General features: G+C 44.8%; 1 protein-coding gene across 2 annotated transcripts; it reads right to left on the bottom strand.

The window, feature by feature from the left end:
- Window positions 1-12,401: 12,401 nt before the first annotated feature.
- LOC144105222 (uncharacterized) lies at window positions 12,402-21,214 on the bottom strand. Of its 2 annotated transcripts, none has more exons than XM_077638368.1 (5): window positions 21,006-21,214; window positions 20,484-20,644; window positions 16,025-16,107; window positions 14,166-14,255; window positions 12,402-12,685 (listed from the first exon to the last, which is right to left on the bottom strand). In XM_077638368.1, the coding sequence occupies exons 1-5, from the start codon at window positions 21,111-21,113 to the stop codon at window positions 12,531-12,533; spliced, it is 597 nt and encodes a 198-aa protein (XP_077494494.1). In that variant the 5' UTR covers window positions 21,114-21,214; the 3' UTR covers window positions 12,402-12,530. The 2 variants fall into 2 exon arrangements, with proteins under 2 accessions (XP_077494494.1, XP_077494495.1); XM_077638369.1 differs by having other exon boundaries at window positions 20,484-20,657; window positions 21,006-21,090.
- Between the last annotated feature and the right edge of the window lie 2,111 nt (window positions 21,215-23,325).

The following is a 23,325-nucleotide window of genomic DNA, read 5'->3' as shown; positions in this document are numbered from 1 at the left end:
TATGATGCCGAGGAGAGGAGGAGGAAGAAGAGGAGGATAAGGGGAGAAAAGGCGGGAAGGTTAAGCAGTAGATAAAACCAGTTTGCTAACCTGCACTGGGGAAAAGAGACGAGCGGACATAAAGGGGACGGAGAAAAGGGAGTGGTAATCAAAAGCAGAAGGCGAAAAGGCTTCGGCAAAGTCACAGCCTGCCATGCAGGCCCGGCACACTTAAATATCGCTAGAAGGCCTGGCAGGCCCTCACCACCGATTATCGCCACGGCCAGGGTCGAAGTATCTTTAACTCCGTTAGCGGGCTTGAATCAATGTGTTCCAGTGCACGGCGTAAAGAACGTCTCTCAGAACTGTACGCTGGGCATTCACAAAGAATATAAGATGTGGTCACAGTAGAGTAATGGTTTGTGAGTGCGACACCAAGCCACTGGCGACACAGCAAAGTTTCCTCACGTCGTGGTAGGCCGGACAGAAGGCGTAGCTTCAGGTCAAGATCAAGGGAAAATAGACACGGGTTCAAAAACTTACCGGAATTCCACAAGGCAAGCGCGATCTCCCACGCCAGTGTTCGAAGCCGCCCACTGCGTCGGCTCTCGAGATGGAGATGGACACAAAACCACCCTCGTGGTGAACAATGTGCACTGCATCGCCCGCGCGGTGGTTGCCGGCGATGCCGCTGTGTCTTGGCAGCCATTGGTAGACAATATCGTGCCCTTTGTTGACGGCTGTGTGATGTAGCTCTCGGATTTTCGCGACCAGTTGTTCATGAGACACATGACGAATTGAAGATTGTAAGTCTTGGAGGACTGCTCTTCATTCTGTGAAAACAGACCATTGCTGGGGTGGTGCTTCATTGATACGAAAAATGGCGACACAAGTAGCGGTAAGTTCTGCTCTAACCGATGAAGTCTGGTGTGATGCTTTCACTTTCTTAACTATGGTACTTACGAGGATGACCACGGAGCCTGAGGAACTGGAGGAGGTCAATGGGCCTTCGGTGTATACATGCAGTCAGTCTCCGAGCTTCTCATACAAATAGTCAAGAGTGGTCGGTTTTAATGCTGTCGGCGATAAATCAGCCTTCTTTTTGATGCCTGGTATGGAAAGAACTGTTACGAGTTGGTGCAGGTTCCATAAGGAAGTGGACCGTCTCGAGGCTGATGTCAATTAAGATGGGCCTCAGTAATTTCCGCAAAGGATGTACACGGTCAGTTAGCAGGAGGCCTGGCAAGATGGCGAGCAGAAATCCGGGAGAGGTGACGAATATGCGCTGTTAAGGCGTCCATTGTTATATAGGTAGTCACTGCAATCTCCTGGGCGATTAGTACTGTTGCGGCTGTAGCCGCGCATTTTGGCAGTCCTAGGCAAGTCCAGAGAGCTTGAGCTTGAACGTTTTGTAGAGACTGCATGTTCGTTTTGCTCAAGTTTCCCTGTGCAGGCAGACTTTACCGAAATAATCCCATGAATAATGCTGTGTAGAGCTGGAGGACGTTCTCTTCTGAATACCCCAGTTGATGCGTTTAAAATGCGGAAATACTACTTTACACTACCAAAAAAGTAGCGGCAAACGAAAACTTGCACGCCCTATCACTACGGAAGCCCATCGCTGGCGAGCTCCATGCGCAAGGTTTTATATGTGCGCGATACACGGTAATGAAGCAAAAGTGAATAGGGCCCAGAGGAGGTTACATAAATACTCGCCACTGCATCCTTAGTACCCATTTCATGGCTGCATTTTATCTACGTTTTTTTCTTTTTTTCTTTTTTTCCCTTCCACCTCTTCACGCTGCTCTCCTTCAGTCTTTATCTCCAAAATTCCCCTCCCTACGCAGAGTAGCATGCCAGCGATATTGAAACGCCGGCTAAATTCTCTGTTTTTTTCATTAAAGAGTCTCTCTCTCTCTGTCCAGAGGAGGACATATCCAGACCGATGCTAAATTGACGGTCGTTACTCAATTTGCTCCTGAAACTCAAATGAAGGTTCCGGAAAAATTAATACACAGGACTCACCCTTCGGGAGACCTAGAGTAAAGAGGAACCAGGCCTGATCGGTGTGACGGCCTGCCCGCAGAGCATGCAGAGCACCTCTTTTTTGCACTGTTGTTTCTGTCGAGAACGATGCACTGGGCGGGTCTCGACAGCCACGTTAACGATGCACCAGGAGGGCATCGTCGTGCGGCGCCTACATGCTATGCGGTATGGTTTGGAACTTCGAAAGGGTGGTTTACTAACTTTTGGATCCGATAGTGCACGCACATGTGAAAATTATTTACGGTGCACTGTTTGCTCCCAGGCACTTAAAAATGATTTATTTTAATAATAATAATAATTGGTTTTTTGGGGAAAGGAAATGGCGCAGTATCTGTCTCATATATCTTTGGACACCTGACCCGCGCCGTAAGGGAAGGGATAAAGGAGGGAGTGAAAGAATAAAGGAAGAATAGGTGCCGTAGTGGAGGGCTCCGGAATAATTTCGACCACCTGGGAATCTTTAACGTGCACTGACATCGCACAGCACACGGGCGCCTTAGCGTTTTTCCTCCATAAAAACGCAGCAGCCGCGGTCGGGTTCGAACCCGGGAACTCCGGATCAGTAGTCGAGCGCCCTAACCACTGAGCCACCGTGAGAAAGCAATATATAGCACAGCGACAACGAAACTGGGCGTCGGCTTGATTAACAGCAGTGGTTCCAAAATTCCAATTTTACGCTTTAAAACTTGCGGTGTCTATCTCGGTTGCGACAGCCATAAACGGAGCTCGGCTCACTGGTTCTCTGCCTTAACAAACGAGGGCAAAAACTCGGGCCTCAATGCCGTAATTAGCTACCTCACATGCACTCCACATGACCAGCCACGTCATTAGGCCCACAAACGTGAAAGCAGCACTAATCGCCCTTTGGTCACTTGCTGAGCAGCACTCTACTTCCAGCTTCTACAAACTTAGAACATCAAAGCCTCTACTCTTTGGCGGCCACGAGACGCAGACCCACTTTGTTTAGAAGTTTGACTAACGCTACTTATTCGTAGTTTTTTCAAATTAGTAAATTATGGGAGCAGATCTGTCGCTCCTGCGAGACGGGACTATCGTTGCCGAAAATAAAGTTTCGTCCTGCCACCTTGCAACATGCACGGTGACAATCCATGAAGGCACGGATTTCCGGAGCGACACACAGTGATAATCAGCACATTTAGCTCTAAAACAGTATATTTTGTACACAGCGTAAAAAATTATCACGCTTTATTTACCTCACCCGCAAAATGTTGTACCGCAAATGCAACCTCCCGTCAAGCTTAGCGTGTATGCAGTACTATCGATCGCTGTAAACATTATTATTCTCTGCTCAGCAGTCCTGGGGCTTGTGTTAAATAATTTACAAAAAGGTAAATTATGCTCCTTGAAATTTGAAGTTGGCTACTATGGCTAATGCTAAGGATATGATAGGATTTACGAAACAAGTGCGACAGATGAATACAGTGAATTTGTTCGCTCCTTTTAGGAGCAGCTGAAAGCTTCTCCAATAGAGTTAGTGGAGCTTTCAAATGGCTGAAGCTTTGCAATTGGTAGGAGCGAGTGTATGTGCTCAGTTTAGGCCGTGCCACATTTGGACGTGTCCCAAAAGGATAGACTCGCAGAGACCAGCCCCGGTCAGCCACAGTTATCATTACTCTCCGACACCGCACTGCTAAAGTTAGAAATGGAATTCCAGAAAAAAAATCCTGGACGGAGCTCTTGGAACCACGTAAAGATACAAAATACAGGGATACATTTACAGCAGCACTGGGGTCCAATGTTAACAAAAGAATAAACATATCATTACAAAAGAGGAATTAGTGCATTTGATCGAATGAAAACTAACTCTTGAATAACGAAGGAAAGAAAAGCATCAAGGACGTGGAAAATGTTTAACGGTTTTATGAGGGTATAACGTCCCAAAGCACCTCACACTATGAGGGACGCAGTAGTGAAGGGCTCCGGAAATTTCGACCACCTGGGGTTCTTTAACGTGCACTGACACCGCACAGCTCACTGGCTTGTGCAACACTTCGTTTCCGACAAGAAAGTTCCCTTATTGACTTACGGGCCAACTGTCATCATCACATGTCATTTGACGGGAAGATCCACAGGTAGTCGAAATAATTCCAGAGCCCTCCACTGTGACCCCACCTTCTCTCTTTCCTGTTTTACTCTCATCTTCATCCTTTCCCTCACGGCGCTGTAGACGTCTCCAAGGAGAAGTTAGACAGTTACTGCGAGGAGGAGGACGAGAAAACTATTGTACTCGGCGGTTTTGGGGCATCTTCAGAGATGTTCTCTCCTTGGTTGTATCCCCAGGAGTCTTCTTTGTCGAGCTCGTCCACTTTTAATCAATGGTCGGCCGACCTCAATCCAGCGCTTCGCTGGCCACTGCCGCCCATTGAGCTCGCTTTACCAGACCTTGTGGGTCTTCACAGCAGTCCCTGGGCAGCATTCTCTCCAGTTGCTCCGCACTTGTGTTTTGTATTTTGTGGACCAAGTCTATGTTCAGGCATGCCCTTTTTGTGTGATATAATGTGGATGTTTAGTAGCACCAATAACATTTGTCCGCGTATATCGTAGGGTGCATTTTGTTTAGTATATTTAGGTTTGGGTAAGAACCTGTCTGTGTCTGCAAGTCACAGATTCCTCTCTGATGAGAGATTTGTTCACCGGGGGACGTTGGATTCTTCTGGCTCTGTAATTTTGTAGTATAGCCGGGTATTCCTTGGCTGCTGTCAAGAGTTTTGCGGTCTCGTCGGATGCTCGCAAAGTAATGTATCCTTGAGCTATTCTGTCAGCCTCTTGGTCCCCTGCCTTCCCATTGTGTCCCGGTACCCACCTGAGAAAAATTGGCATTGAGAAATGCCGTAGAGGAGGTCTCCAGTGGTCGAAATTATGCCCAGGTCGTCGAATAAATTCAGAGACCTCCATTAGCGCACCTGTTTCTTCCTTTCTTCTTGGGCAGCATAGGCACCCCTCAGGGTTCGGTACTTACCCCTATTCTCTTCAACGTGGCCATGATACGGCTCCCGACGAGACTGGAGGGGATAGATGGCTTGAATTTCTGCATGTATGCGGACGATATCACCATGTGGATGACCCGTGGCCACGACGCGCACATCGAAAGTACGCTACAGAAGGCCATAAATGAGGTCGAAAACTATGTCAGCCGTAGGGGCTTGCAATGCTCGCTGCAGAAGTCTGAACTTCTTTTTTATAGACCTCTGCATCAAAGACAAACTAGAACCATCCCTAACATCAAATTACAAACTCAAGGGGCGGAGATTCCTCATGTTGAAAAAATCAGAATCAGAATACGTCACGTTTGACGCAAGAGTTGCGGGTTTTCTGAAATTCCCGCGCGAGGTATTGTGCTTCGGAGGTCATGACCCCATCTATGAATGAGATTTTAGCGTTCCACGACACAGATGCCGTCTTGTGCATGGTAAAGATCCCCAGGCGGTCGAAATTATTCCGAAAGTGATATTGGCCTCCTACGCCACGATATCAAAATGTGGAGCAGGAGGCTTCTGAGTCGCTCGGCTCAGCTTAGCCGAGTTGTTACGGCGCTCGGTTTCAGAAGAGGAGTTTCCTGGTTCGAACCCCGCCGCGGCGTCCGTATATCGATGAAGGCGGAACGCAAAAGGTGCCCGTGTGCTGTGCGATGTCAAGTGCACGTTAAAATTTCTCTGGTGGTCAAATTATTCCGGCGCCTTACACTACAGCTTTTCCTTATTCCTTTGTTCTGTTATTCCCCGCTTTATCGCTTCCCTTATGATGCTTTTCAGGTGTCCGCCGAGATGTGAAACAGGTACTCTGTCATTTCATTTCCTCAAAAGGAATTTTAATGCTTTGGGAGAGTATTCGCCGTGGTGGCTCAGTGGTGAAAGCGCTCGGCTATTAATCCGGAGTTCCCGGGTTCGAACCCGACCGCGGCGGCTGCGTCTTTATGGAGGCAAAATGCTAAGCGCCCGTGTGCTATGCGATGTCAGTGCACGTTAAAAACTCCCAGGTGGCCGAAATTAATCCGGAGCCCTCCACTATGGCACCTGTCTCTTCCTTTCTTCTTTCACTCTCTCCTTTATCTGTTACCTTACGGCGCGGTACACGTCTCCGCCGGTATAGGAGACAGATACTGCGCCATTTACCTTAATATTAATTGGGTTTTGGGGGAAAGGAAATGGCGCAGTATCTGTCTCATATATCGTTGGACACTTGAACGGCGCCGTAAGAGAAGGGTAAAGGAGGGAGTGAAAGAAGAAAGGAAGAGAGAGGTGCCGTAGTGGAGGGCTCCGGAATAATTTCGACCACCTGGGGATCATTAACGTGCACTGACATCGCACAGCACACGGGCGCCTTAGCGTTTTTCCTCAATAAAAACGCAGCCGCCGCGGTCGGGTTGGAACCCGGGAACCCGGGCACCTCTTTCTTCCTTCCTTCTTTCACTGCCTCCTTTATATCTTACCTTACGGCGCGGTTCATGTGTCGGCCGATATATGAGACAGATACTGCGCCATTTACTTTCCCAAAAACCAATTATTCTTAGCCTTTAGAAGAGCCGCAAAAGGAAAGGAAAGGCGCATTACTCGTTCCCTCGGTCACCGGACACATCATTCATGGTTTCAGCCACATGACAGTAGTGACAGAGATACATGCGCTGTATGCGTTGGCGTTGAGAACGTTGTAGCAAAAGTGCGGCACTTGAGTAAGAGGCGTGAGCGTTTATTGCCACTTGCGCTGACAACATTGTAGATTCCGTTGGTTTTGAAGAAGGAAAAGGGTAACTGGGGGGTCTCCCTGAGTCAGCGGACATGATCGCGTTTGAGATGCAGTCGTTTTCAAAAATACAGGGTCCATGACTTCAACACTTTTCCGCAGTAAAAGAGCATGTGCTCCTTTTTACTAACTCTTGATATCCACACCTCTTCCACCTTTTGACCAAAAAATTTTATCGCCTGTATTTCAAGCAACATAATAATGATACCCATCTCCACCGCACTATTGTTTGTAATGAGTGAATGATGATGGCCTGCCGGTATGGCCGAATCCACGACTCGGATTCCCGCTTTCCAGCCTACTGCCTACATTGAACATGTTAGCTGTGGGGTCCTTCAAAAGTTAATGGCCAGCAACGTTATCCTGGCGCTTTCGGTTTCTTCCCAGCTAATCATGCAGTGTTACCTCCGGGCCTTGTGAGGATCCAGTTTATCCCTCGCCGGAACTGTCTCGCCTCCTCGCCAGAGTGGCCGTGGTCGAAACGGAGGAAGAGGCGCCCGCATCGTCGCCAGGGCGGCCCCTTCTTCGGCCTCCTCGAGTCTGGGATGGCCGCTCGGCCAGCACACGTGCGAACAGCTGAGAAACCACTGCCGTACCGAGCGGACGGAGGCATTCGACAACTCCTGCTGGCCTGGCGGTATCAACCTTTTCCCGTTCCCGCCGCCTGCGCACTGCCTGAACGCGAACTAGGGATGCCCCCTCAGGTTGCGCCTAGCTGAGAAGAACTCGAAGCTCAGCAGGAAGACTAATTTTCCCAGAATTAGAAGCTTTAGTATAGAGACGGACGCTCCAACAACGCAGGCCAAAACGTATGTTTATTCCAGTGGTAGCTTGGTTGGCTCAAACTGAAGTGTAGCTGGTACTGCTGCGAGATGGCTGGATAACTTCCTTCTGCCCCACGACGGAGTTAGAGCGCGCCTTTTCTTTCTATCTTTGCTCTCCCGCCCTTTAACTCACCTACTTTCAGCACGCGCCAGCAAGCGTGGCTCGGCTTGAGCCAGTAGGCTGGCCCGTGCACTTTCCTTTTTTTTTCCTATCAGCAACAGCAGTAGCAGGAGTTTTGCTAAAATGCTTGCCAGGTAAACAGGCACCAGATGCGTGCTTCAAAGCCCATTTTCCGCGCATACTTCTGTGCTCGACTAGGCGGCACTATAACAACGCCGACGGCTGCGGAAGGGGTTCGAATATATGGCAGAAGCTGTGTAGGCTGCTAACAGACCGAGTAAAAGGTTGACGTATGGGAGTACTCAAGCGTATCATAAGCTAAAAATCCATGGAGATGCTGGCTTGCGATTTGATCGGGCCGCTGCCATGGAGCAAAAGAGGATAAAAATACCGGCTGTTAATTGCGTGGCACTTCATGAGATCTTTGAATACTATAGGCGCTGCGAAAAGCGAATGCGACTTTATTTTGGGAAAGGCGTCTGAAATGGTTTTCCGCTAAGACATCTCAGGCCTTCTGAACTCTGACAATGCCACGTATTTTGCTTCAAAAGAGTTTACGGTAGATGTGCAGCAATTCGTGCTGGCAACAGAGAACCAGGGGCTTTAATCCACAGTCTAATGTGAGCGAATGCCTCAGTAGACATATCGAGTCGCTCCTGGGCTCTTATGTTAGATCGCACAATGCGACGCACATCTGGGCGCCATATTCTTCGCACTAGGCACGAATGCAAATCGCTCGACCTATTCTCGCTGGCCTTTCTCATGTTTGACAGTGAGCTTAGCATACCAAAGAACGTGATTCTGATCAGGAGGTTGAATGATATCTGTGGCATCATGGGAGATATCGACGACTACTCAATGCGACTCCGCAATCGTATGCTAATTCCTTTAAAAAAGCGAACCACAGGCATGAACAAGCCATTGCAAAAAAGATCACTACCTAAGACCACGCGCACAGAGACGTTGATTTTCAGGGGCGAGACTCGGTTCTCAATCGCGATCTGACATTCGGCCTCTCAGTTTGCTGAGATGTATTCGTGGCAGAATTGCTGGCTGAACGACCCGAGGTCGGGCCTTACCAGCAGAGGCCCTGATGTGGAAGAATAGAAACAGTAATTCAAGAGGGAAGGTATTGTTCATAAGAAATTGTAATTTCGTATAAATAATAACAGCCGCGCCTTCAAGTCATGCGTCAAGCTGCTCCAGAGTGGCGCCCACGCTACAAATGGAGAACAGGAAGCGAAATTTAAAAGGATGCATTATGTTATGGTTGCCCTTTACCATAGCAACCACCTACTGATGGGGCGAACGCGTACTGTGCGAAACATTTCATGCAAATTGAAAGCGCAGAGCCTTTCCATAGTGAAAACTAATACGTTTGGAATATACTTCGGGATATTTATAATGCATTTAAAACATACTTTGTATTCAGGAATACACTAAAAATATGCGGGAAATAGGTTCCTGAAATTTTATGCTTGGCATTCAAAATATATTCTTAAAATTTGCCCCCAATACGTCACTTAAGGCATGCTTCGAGCTCGTTTGAAATACATGAAAAAATATGAATGGGGTTTTTGCATCTCGTCAGTATATTAAACGTGTACTTTCGTAAATATGAAATTAATTCATTCGAAGTATAAGTAGCTTAAAGCGTGTTTCGAGCAAGTTTCAAACACATGAAAAAATATGAATGCGGTTTTAGCATCTTGTCAGTATATTAAGTCTACTTTCGTAAATATGAAATTAATTCGTCTGAAGTATAAGTACCTTAATGGATGCTTCAAGCACGTTTCAAACATGTGAAAAAGTATTTATGTGGTTTTAGCATCTTGGCACTGTATTAAATGTGTGGTTTCATTAATATAAAATTAATTCGTTCGATGTATACGTCAATTAAAGCGGGTTTTGGGCTCGTTTAAAACACGCAAAAAAATAATATTGCGGTTTTAGCATCTTGTCTCTGCATTAAAGGTGTGCTCGTAAACATGAAATTAATTCGTCTCAACTATACTTCAATTTTAACAAACGGGCAGTCCTTTTAAACATATTTCAGACACACTTTTAGCTGCCATAGAACAATCTAATGCTCGAAATCGCGTTTCGGAAAATGGCCTTTGCATGTTGGCAGTGTATTAAAACTTCACTTTCGCAAATACGACATACGACAAAGTACACTTCAATTCTAACGAATGAGCTGTCCGCGTAAACGTGTTTGCAGAACACTTCAAGCTGCCGTTGAACAGTTCGTGCGCGAAATCGCGTTTCGGGAAATGACATGTTGGCAATGCATCTAAAATGTACTTTCGTACATACGAAATAAATTCGTGCGTATGATACTTCAGTTCTGTCAAATTGGCAGTTCGCGTGAGAATATTTGCAGCACGCTTCAAACAGCCCTAGAACAACCTAGTGCTCGAAATCATCTTTCCGGAAACAGTGAAAGCTCTCCGTTTTCTGTCGTCTATTCTTTTGTGTTAACTTCTAGCAGAAAGGTAGTCACCACTTATTTAATTTACGTGTGGACAGCGCGATAGCATTACACCGGCAGTGGCGCCATGCGTAACTCTGGGCCTGAATATGCCAGCGAAAAGAACCCCGACTGGCAAGGCCGACCAGCTCCCATAGACGCCTATGTATTTGTTAGTGGACGGTTCGACTCCTGACCAATGCCTGCGCAAGTGAGGACTAGCAATTCGTTTCTACATAGATCGCAGATACGAACGCAACCCCTCCAATGCTTGTGCGACAATTTGGGGGCCAACAGTCTTTGCGCAAGAAGCGCCTCACCGGGTAAGATAATACGTCTCCTCTCAAGAAGGGGGGTGGGGGTGCTATTTATGTAAGCCAAGCCAAGTATCAAGCTTGTCGGAGCAGTTCCTGTTTCCTGACGTCACTCTGCGTCGGCATTTCTTACTTGGCGACATCTTTCCCGTTCAGGTGCCATCACGTTACCTTGCATTGGCATAGACTTCGCGTTTTGTCTGGAATTGTCTGTCGCCTGATGCTGATAACCTGTTCAGTCATTACTTCTGGTTTATGGAGGTTTAACGTCCCAAAGCGACTCAGGCTATGAGGGACGCCGTAGTGAAGGGCTCCGGAAATTTCGACCTCCTGGGGTTCTTTAACGTGCACTGACACCGCACAGTATACGGGCCTCTAGAATTTCTCCTCCATCGAAATTCGACCGCCGTGGCCGGGATCGAACCCGCGTCTTTCGGGCCAGCAGCCGGGCACCGTAACCGCTGAGCCACCACGGCGGCCAGTCATTACTTTTGCTGTTGAAAACTTTGATCAGTATTATCTGGTGAGTCCGACTTTTTTTAAGCCGAACCGCAGTATTTAATGACCTTCATGTAATTTTTCTGCATATTTTTATTGTAATAATTGTATATTTTTAGTATATCTTTAATGTATAATAATTACACTAAGCGGACAGAAAATGCATTTCTGATGCATTTGTAAGAATGTTCAAAATACTTGCCCTAGGATACTTAGAAAGCATTCATATGGCGATTTAAGCATAGGGCCAAAAATGGAAGTTTAATACGAAATTAATACAATGTATTCGAAGTGCATTTTTAGCACAGCCTTCTTTCGCTAAGGTTTGTAATGTGCACGATTGACTGTGGCTTATCTCGGAATTCAAGCGTGTACAACATCGACCTCACGCGATACTCCCATTGATTCCTTGGGTTCATGTAATCCGCGTAGTGGATATCATGACGAATCTTCTCACACTTCATAAAAAATTGGCAGAGTGGTTTCTGCACTACTTTTTTTATGTGCGTGAGAATAAAGTTTTACTGTAATTAGTGCAGGTCCCGTAGCTGGCAGCTGCGAAACACTGCAAGCCAGTGATTCCAACAGAATGTTGCTTAGTAGAGCTACTACATATTATGTCACACCCAAGAACTGCATTTTGTGAACCAATAAATTACCTTTGTTTAAGGCGATATTCTTATTGATATATCACCAAAAGTAACCGAAAGAATCTGGTCGTTCAGAGCTGACGCATTATATATATGATTCGAACAAAAAAAAGGCTGCTGAATAGATGACACAAACCGCAATAAGAAAAACAACGTATAGAGAGTAAATGAGATGCATATAGCAGATAGGCAATCGGGGCTGACTATGTCATAGATACAATAAATGGAATTAGTAGGCTAGGCAGGGGAATGTAGTAATCTGAAGACAAAACAAGAGGTATGCTGAACGAGATTCACAGAAGACGCTCAAATAAAAGTTAAATCTTCCGAAAACGTCATGTTTTCATTCACACTGTGATCATCCGTCGAGTTTGCAGCAGCCAAAATTTTCCGAATCAGTTTGGGGATGGAAGCCGACTTGATAGCATCGATGCCTTGGATATGACAAAACACCATAACGGTCGATGATCCTGTAAAAGACGTCTTCGCTTCTCTTGGGCACATTTTTCGCACTGACGAATATCTCTGCCCTCCAGAATGTATTAAGATCCAGAACTGTGATCCGAGATTATAAAGTAATGTGTGCTTTGTAGAAACAACAGCATGATAGCTAGGACTGAAAAACATTCAGCGCTTTGAGAAAATGTCAACACTATACTCACGAGTTTTGCAACTGCCAAATCCAAAGAATCTCATCGGCATTATTCATACATATGATACCCATTTCGAGGCAAAAACTGATTTCCAGGATTTATTTGGACAGCATAGTATGATGGATACACATCACACGCAGTTTTGAAGGGGTCATGTGTTTTGCAGATTGGCTTAGCGAGGTCAACCTGGCCCAAAGCTCCACTTTGCTAAAGGTCATGTGTTTGCCCTCAAAAAGCGCGAAAGGAGTTGTTGGCAAGCGGGGTTATAGATTTCAATGCTATCTCGGGGGCAGTTCTCCCTGTAGACTCTCCGGCAGTCCGGTGGGATGCTTAGATTCACTGTGCTGTATGTCTGGAGAAGGCGGCAACCTGTGTAAAACAAACAGCAAATTGAGAAATTACCAAAGTTGGTGCAGAAAAGCTGCACACAACCCGACGCGTGTCACAGTGCCGAGTTTTGAAATAATTTCACACATCTTTGCCGTGTCATTGTATCGCACTGTGTTAGAATGTTCTCCCGATTCGCGCTGTCTCAATTCTGTCGCCGCAACATGGTTCTCCTGCTGAATTAATTGCTATCGTGAGTTACGAACGTATATTGATTAAAAACAATGAACCGTCTTGATATTGACGAATTCTGGCACAAAAACGTGGACGATGGCGCTCTTCATATCAGTGTGAATAATAATAATAATAATAATATTTGGTGTTTGGAGAAAGGAAATGGCACAGTGTCTGTCTCATATATCGTTGGACACCTGAACTGCACCATAAGGGAAGGAATAAAGGAGGGAGTGAAATAAGGAAGGAAGAAAGGTGCCGTAGTGAAGGGCTTCGGAATAATTTCGACCAACTGGGGATCTTTAACGTGCACTGACATCGCACAGCACACGGGCGCCTTAGCGTTTTAGTGTGGCGAAAAAAGATGAAAAAAATATAGCTGATGCACCTGCTCCAAAGTTTATTTATAATCATGGTCAACTTAAAAACGCATGTTCAAGTCATTCATTGTTTTATATTTTACACCCCCGCGCTCCAATGTTTAGTTTTATGATATGCGTCAACTCAAAAGCACGTGTTCAAGCTTTTCCTTCCTTTTACTGACCCTTATGCACTCACCTCATAATTGTTTATGGCAACGCTCTAGCGAATACCTTTCAATACGTGTCACCATTTTTCATTGAGGGAGGTTTAAATTTCGGGACAGTGTTTCAGGGCTGGTAGTGGCACTGGTTCAGTTTTTATGATAATATTTACAAGTGTTTGTGAATCACAACGTAATTTCGAATAGATGAACCAAGCTCTACGTAATCTCAAAAATCTCAAAACCTTGGATGACGCCGTGTTCAGAAAGTGTTCAGTTCCACGAACTGCAGTGCAGTGATTTGCAAAAGCTGATAGAGTCACCAAACATGCATTCTGCGGCGATGGAAACGTTCTTTTATTTCCTAGGAACTCTGATTTGTCACGTCAAATTTGAAACCATGTCAATCAGATACGAACTGTACGCTGAAACGCGTGTGCAAATCTACCATTATACCCTGTTTTATGCTGTGTCCGTAGCATGCAGCGCTTAGTCGTCTTACTTCCATGCGTTTGATTTCTTCCCAAGCAATGAAAATTCATCTCAGCAATTTTAGAATACGATTTCCTTTCTAGTTGTATTCCCCCAAACATAGTGGTTTTGATTCAATTTATCAGGTGGACAAGACTCAATAAAGCAAATTTTTTAGTAGTTATTTCAAGAGTGCTGCAGAAATACGTTGTACAATGCAGCATCCTTCAATTGATTAACCAGTATAACTTTTTATTTTTGTTTCCACCAGAAACCGTTTTGTTTTTGGCTCACCTCTCCGCAACGAGGCACCAGCAGTAACAAGGATGAAGCACCCGCCGAACAGATCCGCGTACATGACTTGGAATGGTTTCACTTCGCCACCTTTCAAAGCCATTTGAAAAGATAACAAAAACACATAGTAATAGCTCTTGAAGCCGAAGGTTTTTAATTTTTTTTCCTCGCAACTGACAAAAACCAAATCGATAGTGATGCGGCACAAATTATAGGTATTCGCCAAGCATTGTGTCCAAAAACATACCATCCAGAGCACTAAATTAGATCCCGTACACGAAAATAAAAGGCGCATGTGAACTAATTGGTGAATTGTGAAAACCGGAGAAGTAAAATTCAGTTCTGCGCCACTACATGTACACGCATGAAATGTGTGGTTTTACAGTGATAGATAATCTACACTCTTGTTTACAGGTTTATAGCTTTTACTTTCATTGCATAAGCTATCACAACACAAAACTGGGGTGTTAAAAAAATTTGCCGATGACTACAATGTGCAAGAGAGAGAATAAAACAATAGAAGTTTAGTGCGCGAAAGAAAACACGTTGCTGGGTTAGTTGGTTAAGACTAAGACGGGGACACAAAAAGTTTGATAGGATGGTGCTGTATGCGAAGCAGATTGACAACTTCCAGCTTACTTTTCTTAAATCTGAAAACTTGACTCTTTGTTTTCCATAACGGTAATGCACAAATTACTGACCTGTTAAGATTCTGAACTGTCCGATGAAAATGTTTAGAAAACAAACGGAGTAAAACTTGAAATAATAGCTATGCTTGTGCGCTGCACAAAGCGGACCTCAAATCAAAACACCTTGCTTAAGAAGGCGCCCCTTTTTATGTGTACACTAGAATTAAAAATACAGTATACCAGATTTTTACGACAAACTATAACTAAAGTCATATTTAGTCTAATGCGTTTTTAATCACCAAAAAAGATGGAGTGCAGCCAAATTTTTAAAAGTCAAATCCACAATGCGCTCCACAAACGTATGAGAGTTATCTAATGCTAAACTACTTTTGAGGTGTTTACAGAAATTCTAGAAAACATGAAGAATAGTCGAAAATGTTCCGCGGGAAAATAAAAAGAATGTGCTACGCATGCAGCGAATTGCTAGGAAAAAGTGTCATACATTGTTATGCTTTTATGCTGCCGTTCGGAGGCATGTTGATGCAGCAACAAAAAAGTAAACGAAATAATTTTTGTGTTAAGATTTTGCGTTCAGAAATACTGAGAAATTTTAGATAACTCTGTAGGCAAGCAGCAAAAGTTCTGTGGGGTTGATGTCTATAATTTAATTCTGATTGAACTCCCCGGCTCCCGCATTTTTTTTTAAATGAGCGCGGCTGGTAGGAGGAGTCAACCAATGCGTGGAGTGCCTTTCAGCCAGACCTGTGGCGGCTTATCTTTCGCTTTTTTTTAGAGTTCTATGAAGAAATAGTTTCTGTCGCAGACAGCCACAAATTAGACGCATGGAAGCAAAAATACGCGTGGACTCTTTGTTTTATGTATCACTCGGCCCATGGCAGAGCGGCAAGCCGTCAGGGGACTGGTTGAAAGGCACTTCACGCGTTGTCTGAGTCCTCCTACCTGCCACGTTGAGTTAAAAAAAAAAATGGGAGCGGGGACGTTTATTTCAATTTCAATTACAGAAACCTGCAGCACAGGACAATAAATCGAACCCTCTAAGAATGCTCCGATGTGTAGATCGACTTCTCGCGGTAAAATGATGAGTTCAGATCCCTCTTTAGTGCACTTTAACTGCGTTTGCCGCTCGTTTCTTGCAAATTACCAAGTACGGTCAGTGAGTTATAAAATATATGTGCAAGGGTTTCGCTTTCACGTAATGGGTTAACTTACCTTTCACTCTCCTGTAGCTCACTGCGTTCGGTTGAACATGGCCCCGAGTTGTGAACGTAGACAATGTCGAAACGAAGGCTTCCCTTATTGGTGACAACGCAAAAAATAAGAGTCATTTATCAAATTGTAAGCAGTTTCCTTAATGGAAAAGCACTTGTAAAAACTATGTAATGGCGCCAACGCGATGGTGCGCACTTGATTAGCGCTAGCAGCTAGCGAGACGACCAGCATTATAATCATTCAGGGCATCACAGTACGCTGACTGCATTTGTTTCATTAGATACATAACAATAGTGTTTTATGGGCTGAAAAATATGTGAATAGGAACTTGCAAAACTTGCTGCGCAGCACATATGCGGGGAGCGACCAGAGAGCGTACTCAGCCAAATCACAATTCGTGAGCTCTGGCGTCTACCGACCCAAACACGATGCTTCGCCTGGTCTGTCGCGGGATCTGCCTTTCAATTACAACTCCTAAGCAATTGCCACAAAGCAAGCTCTCGAATTTTACAGCACTGATCGGCAAGTGTTGAACATGGGAAGTGTTTTGTCTGATAACACGCTCTCTCCAAGCTTCACCCAACTTCTCCTCCTCTCCGCCTTTTTGTTTTCTTTTGTCCTCATCGCCCACAATGAAAAGAAGGAAGGAAAGGGGTAAGTGCCACTTACATGGAGGGCCCCACGCGCCAGACGATTACATCAACCGACTGATCTCAGGGTAAAAAAAGCTTACGTTGCCAAACACCTTGCGCCGGCCTAAGCTTAGCTGCTTAACAATTAACTTGAGCGAGGGGTTTTAAATATGATGCTAACCCAAAAGCGTTGGGGTGGGTTCATGCTGAGAATTTCGCGCGAGAACACTAGGGCTACTAAGAAGTAAGGAAAATCAAGGACTACTGTGGTTACTTTTTTGCGAGGCAGGTTCTTTACTTCGTCTTGTAAGACTGCATTGAATAATAATAATAACAATAATTGGTTTTTAGGGAAAGGAAATCGCGCAGTATCTATCTCATCTATCGTTGAACACCTGAACCGCGCCGTAAGGGAAGGGATAAAGGAGGGAGTGGAAGGATAAAGGTAGAAGATGCTGTTTTTACACGATGAGACTACAATTTGACTTTCTGTGTCGTGGCATATGACACCCAGCGGATGCCTCCCAGAGACCGTAAGAAAATTACTGCACTCAAGAAATTTGCTAACAAAATTTGCTAACGTAACAAAGTTTTTACGAGAGGTAAGAAACTTCCTACGCAAGAGCACGTTCAGAATAGGAATCGGTGATGTAATATTGCGACTGTTACAAATGGAAACCTGAGGAACCCCGCAAGGACAACTTTTATCGGCGCAAACTCTTCAGTAGATCGCTAATGAAACTGTCAGAGAAACTTAACCATAGTGAAGTTAAATATGCCTTCTGTGCATATTGGATAACTAAATAAAATTATGAAGTATCTGAATGCTGCACTAACGATCAGCTATAGAAAGCTGCTGAGGCAGTCCAGAATTATGTAGAAGGAAGCGAACGTAAGTGCTCGCCAGAAAAATTAGATCTTCTCATTGCGAAGAAGCATCCATGTACAAAACTAAACATATAAACCTAATATTAGCATAATTGTGGAAAATCACAAAATAAAAACATTGCCCAGGATCAAGATTTTGGCCTTCAAGTACAAGAAGAAGGTAGTAGTCTGTAATAACTGCAGAATCTGGCAGAAACTACCACCCATGTACTATAGCTGGTTGTTTATACTAAAAAACCGCGAATGGGCTGAAAAGAGACATGATATGCTTAACGCAGGCGCTCGTCGTCAGCAGGATAGCTTGTCAATCACCATATAATGTCATTAAAGAGAAAGAAAAGAGGCAATAGATGAAATATCACGAATGTTTACAAAGAGGCACTTGGGCTACGCCCAGCGCGGTGGACAATAGCAGGCATGCAGCGTTGCTAACAGCCATAAGGAAATCGGATGGGGATACCTCGTCAGCCAGTGAGAATTAATGGCTGCCGCAAACACGCAGAGGAAGTAACGTGCTCAAATTGACCGGCGTAGAAATCAGAACTGGGCACAAGATGCAAGAAACACACATCATGAGAAATTTGAACAGAGGTCAAGATCACCAATACCTTGAAGTATGCAGCCAGAGGACTACACAGAGGGAATCGAAGCCAGGGCTAAATACCTACAAGCAGCGGTTGGCAGGACTCCACAAGTGCTATACAGGACCGCAGCCAAGTATGGGGCGGATACTACGATGACACAATTTGGGAAACTCACGCAGAAGAGAAAATCGCAATAGCCATAGCCGTCCAGCCAAGCTGTTCCAAGCAGAACAAAATAATCGTATCATATTCACAGTGGCTGTCTATAAAAACCTGAAATCGATAATCTCAAATAAAGCACTAAATATGCTGCGGAAAGGAACACAATAACAGAGAAACAACAATAATCTTAGCCTCTTCAAACGTGAGCCTCCGTGGCAACAATGCACACACTCCTCCGTCCGACGATTCGCAGGCCCGACACTGTGAGAGAGGCGCATCACTGAAAGGCAGGGGCTGACCCCATGCCATGATGTACTAGTGTTAGAAGTTAACGATAATGAAATACCCACAACAAGTTAAGTCCTCAACTAAAGAAGAATTGACAAACAGACGCGTGCATGAAGAAACATTCCCTAAGTTTCGTTTAATGCGCGAGATACCTCCAACGATACATGAGAACGCACGCCCATTCTCTACAGAGCACCTAAGCTTATATCACTCTAATTGGGCATGCCAAAAATCAAGTAATACCAAAAATGTTGTTGCATGGCGGCAAGCCGAAGAACTAGACGTGATGACAGATGGCGATGATATGACTTAATGACTGTGGGCCTAGCACGAGCGCTTTTGCCGGCGCAACTGCCCACTTCATCGTGTTTTTGTCCGTCACAAGACTCGGTGTCACAGAGCGACCGCCCGGAACGCGAGACCTAGAAGAATGACAGTGACGATGAAAGGCAGATGCGACGACGGTCATGGAAGAAGGGATGAAAAAAAAAGGAAGGACTTGCCGTCACAATAAAAGAGATGAGTAGATTATGAGCGGTTGAAGCCAGGTCCACGAAGACTGAGGAGGCAGTGGTCTTTGGAAGTCAACGCAGACGCCCGTGGACGTACCAAACGGAAGGGGCAGGCGTACTGTGTTCTCATCTGTAGGTGGGTGGTCAGTGGGGTCTCTGGTCAGTGGCGGCGGTTTCGGTTCAGTGGGTCTATAGGTCGTCGTGTCTTCTAGGTTCTGACGTGTGGGCGGTCAGTGAGGTCTCAGGTCAGTGGCAGCTGTCCTCATATCTTCTGGTCGGGGCTCTCGGCGCGGTAGAGGAGAGCGGTGGTGTTGGGGCATACCTTCCCGCTTTATCGTCTTTTAGTCACCCAGAGTCTTAAACCGAACACAGCAGCAATAGCAGGAGGTTCTCTCTAGCTAGAACCTCAAAAACCATTGGAACCTATTCATCAATTACCGAGTCGAAGGAGCCTTCAATAGTGTTTTGGTTGGAGTTGACCAATTATCCTCCATCGAGAAAAACTGCGCACAAATAAAATTGTCACCACCAACACCACCAAGATCACCACACGAGGACATAAATAAGGTAATGCGCATACGAGCAATGTCTTGCAAGTTGTTCATTTATTGTGGAGGTAAAAGTCACGAAAGAACAACAGATAGAAATTCTTCTTTGAAAATGATTTGAAACTACAAAAAGATGGCGCTAAAGTTATGAAAAGCTTGATCCAAACCGTGCAGAAGCTACACGTCGCGCAATACTGCGCTTATGCTGAGAAGAAGAGCAGAGGAATAGATTCTTTTGGCAGCTTAGAAGGACATGCCAGTTTACTCATTCTTTCAATCGTCCTGACAGCAAAGCTGAGTGCATGAAGCGATTGTGAAGGTGTTTCCGCGTGCATCCTTGCGAAACATATATTCGCGCGCCACGCCAATTGCACCTGCTACCTGGAAACGTAGTTTGATCACCCATACTAAAAACGCAGCTTTGATGAGCCGGAGATGCTTGCTCATGTGCAAGCCTATATCGACCTCCCGTCCAGCGCCGCGCCGCGCCGGTCAAAATATTGCCTGCGACGACGCATTATTTACTCTTGAAACAAACCAACCAAGGATCCGAAGAAAATAAAAAAAGCCACAAAGCTTGTTTTGGGAGGACCGGGATGATAACAAGGAGCACCAGCGCAAGGCGACTGGGCCGAAAAAAGTAGTGCTAAAAGGAATTTCCTGAAAGCTCTTATCGACTCGCCGGCTGCGATACTCTGCGCTAGTGCAAATTTATTCACCCGTTACAACTGTTGCGGATGGTGTCTGCTACTGCGACGTCTCTATCTCTATAGCAACGTACGAATTAAAGTAGTCTAAACCTGCTAGTGCTACACAAGAAGATAATAAATGAATCGTGAACTTACATTTGGTTTGCTGCTTCGCCGTTGAAGTTGTAAATAGCGTACTCGAAAGTGCTGAAAGATAACTGCCGTAACTTCATCATGGCCTCGCAACGTGTCCAAGGGGCCAATACCCAGCTTCGAGTTTGCCTCTTCACGAACAGGAATTGCTCAACAGTGGTGAACTGGAAGCGCAGACTGTGTGAACATTTGGTGGGAAAGTGGGCATTGCATTCCAGTGATACCCGAAAATAATTCGATCTCTCATGGTCGCAGACAATTTGACATCGTTCAGTGTACGGAAAAGAACAACCAAGCAAATAGCACTAGTGACTGTAAGCACAATGAAAAAAAACAAAGGGCATGGCTTCGGCGAACTTAAGCTCCGAAAAATAATCCTTATACATAACTGGAATAGAAATACACCAAGCGCAACATTTGCTGTGCCGTTGGCATCAATCTCCCGTAGTGTAGGAATATCTAACGCGTCTCTATCCATACTTTCTTTCCCCAGATTCCAAATCAACTGCCTAAAAGAAAACTCACAAGTCTTGCATGATGGCGGTTAACATTCCTTGGATTGTCCTCATAACGAATGGCAGAAACTATTTCTACTGCAACGAACATGTATGTGGCCAATGAGATAGCCAGCATTGTGCGTTTTGGTTTTTGAAACGGTATACTCCGCGAGACTTCTTCCTAAGATGCCCAAGTTTTTTGTTTTATACCTGGGCACGCGGCAAATCTGACGAACCGTCTGCGAAACAACAAAAAAGAAAACGATTAGGCGTTGTGAAAGTTATAATTTTAAATTCAAATATTTTTGAATTTTTAAGTTCTTTGTCCTAACGAGCGCATCGCTGAGCAGATTTACGTCATTTGCAGTCTTGGCCAAATGCACATTGTATGCATACAAGTGGCTAATTGCGTATAAAAAAGCCGCATAGCTTGCAGTTCATGCATGTTTTCAAATGTCCGCCTGTTGGAAATGCTATTGGAAGAACAGCGTAGAAGAATTGAATGTTAATAGGAGGCTAGTTTTCTTTTTGTTCTTAAAACAGTAATGATAAGCTGTTGAGCCAACGTCCACCATGGTGGAAGAAATTATTTGTGAATTTGAATGCGCAAGCAAGAATAGTGTACATGGTCACAAGCAACGTAATTATCATTGCTATTGTTGTAGTTACAAGCTGTGTCAATATGCCTAAATGGTGGAAGTATTCGCACAACATGACTTACAACATGACTTCTTGCAAGAATAATAGGAGATGAGAGAACAGATGCGGCAGAGTGCGAAACTTGTAACCATGGTTCTTGAGTGAAATGTCAGCGCACAAATAAGTATGCCCGGATTTTTGCAGAGTTACTTATTAAAATACATGGGTTCTCCAAAATAATTGACAATTATATTGACAGCAGTTACGAAAATTTCTCTTGCGTCCAGATGTTGCTTTCAGCCACTCGTTATGCACTAAAAAAAAGCTTTTACGCCAATCTTACCACCGAATAATGTCCGGATGGGCCAACACCAGCCTCCAAGGAAGTACATCACGACTAACCGATACAGCATTCTATACCTAATCTCTTTTGACAAACAGGAGAATAACAATGCTGATGACGACCTGGACTGCTACTGCTTTAGCCTCTTATTATCGACATCCCATTACTTTCTCTTTAGTTTTAGAAACCTCGAGTTCGTCTGCGCTGCTTTCACCAAGATCACTTTCGAAATATTGTGACTGCGGTGAGCGAACATTCACTTCTTTCCCCTGTATATACCCGTCATGGTCATCGCTCGCCTCCGATCTGAGGATCTCGCGCCTACTGCCATGGTTCCAGGGTCCCGGTCCAGGTACCCCTAATATAATATATAAGGGGCTGGCCCTTGAGCCCAGTTCTCGCGGTCTCCTGCAAAAAGCCCCCGTTAAATGTTTTCTGCCACCACACCCAAAAAAGATATTCGTTTTACATGCACTGGAATGGTGTAACACTGCGTTTTTTGAAGCCCTTTACTCTATTACTTTAAAAGCGCTATGATAGTGTGGCGAACTTTCACCAAAAAAAACAACTAAATATTCATGCCACATGCGCCCATTAGGGGAAGAAATAAAAACAAAGAACGCGTGCCTAAAGGTGAATATTGTTTACCTTTTTTTGACAGAACTTTTTTAATCTTAAGGCGCCATTAATCCTAAAATTTTAAAACGTTCAGAAAGTCGTTTCTGCTCAGCGCAATGCTTACATTGGCAAGTGCTATTGGGGCAGGGGGCTGACAGCTGAAGCCGTATTATTTGCGTTAGTTGAGTAATGATGGAGTGGCAGTTATTTTGTAGTTATTCTTAGAAAATATCCACATATGGATGTCTTTCGGTAAGCGCTTTTTCGGTAATTGCTGGAGAAGTACAGAACTACAGTTAGGTGGCAGTGCTGTTGGAATCAGGAACTCTATTTTTGTACACTTCATCTGCAGTGCATCTTTCAGAATGTTTCTTTTCTCTTCAATAATAGCACCGCTACCATCGCAAGAAAGCTGTCCCCTGATCTGCGTATCATCAAGGACCGGTCGTCTGTCTCAAAGCTTAGCTTCGGACGACTGCCACTAAAAAAGTAGAATCCGCGCCTGCAGCAGCTTCAGTTCGGAAGCAGTGTTGCCGGTATAATAATCACAACATGTCTACACTTGATAGTGTGGGGTGCTGTATTTAGATACCAATTCCTTCCTCTACGCTTTCATAACCTTCCTCTGTGCGCACACTGCGACCACGGTGAATGTCAGTTTTGTATTCTTAATGAAGAGCACTTGTTTACGATCAATGTGACTGAAAAAGACTGCAAAGTGGCTTCATAAAGTGAAGTACATTGCGAA

Source organism: Amblyomma americanum, chromosome 9 (genome assembly GCF_052857255.1).
Source record: "Amblyomma americanum isolate KBUSLIRL-KWMA chromosome 9, ASM5285725v1, whole genome shotgun sequence".
Taxonomy (NCBI): Eukaryota; Metazoa; Arthropoda; class Arachnida; order Ixodida; family Ixodidae; genus Amblyomma; species Amblyomma americanum.
Note: the sequence above shows the minus strand (reverse complement) of the source record. Positions and strands in the feature narration are given on the sequence as shown.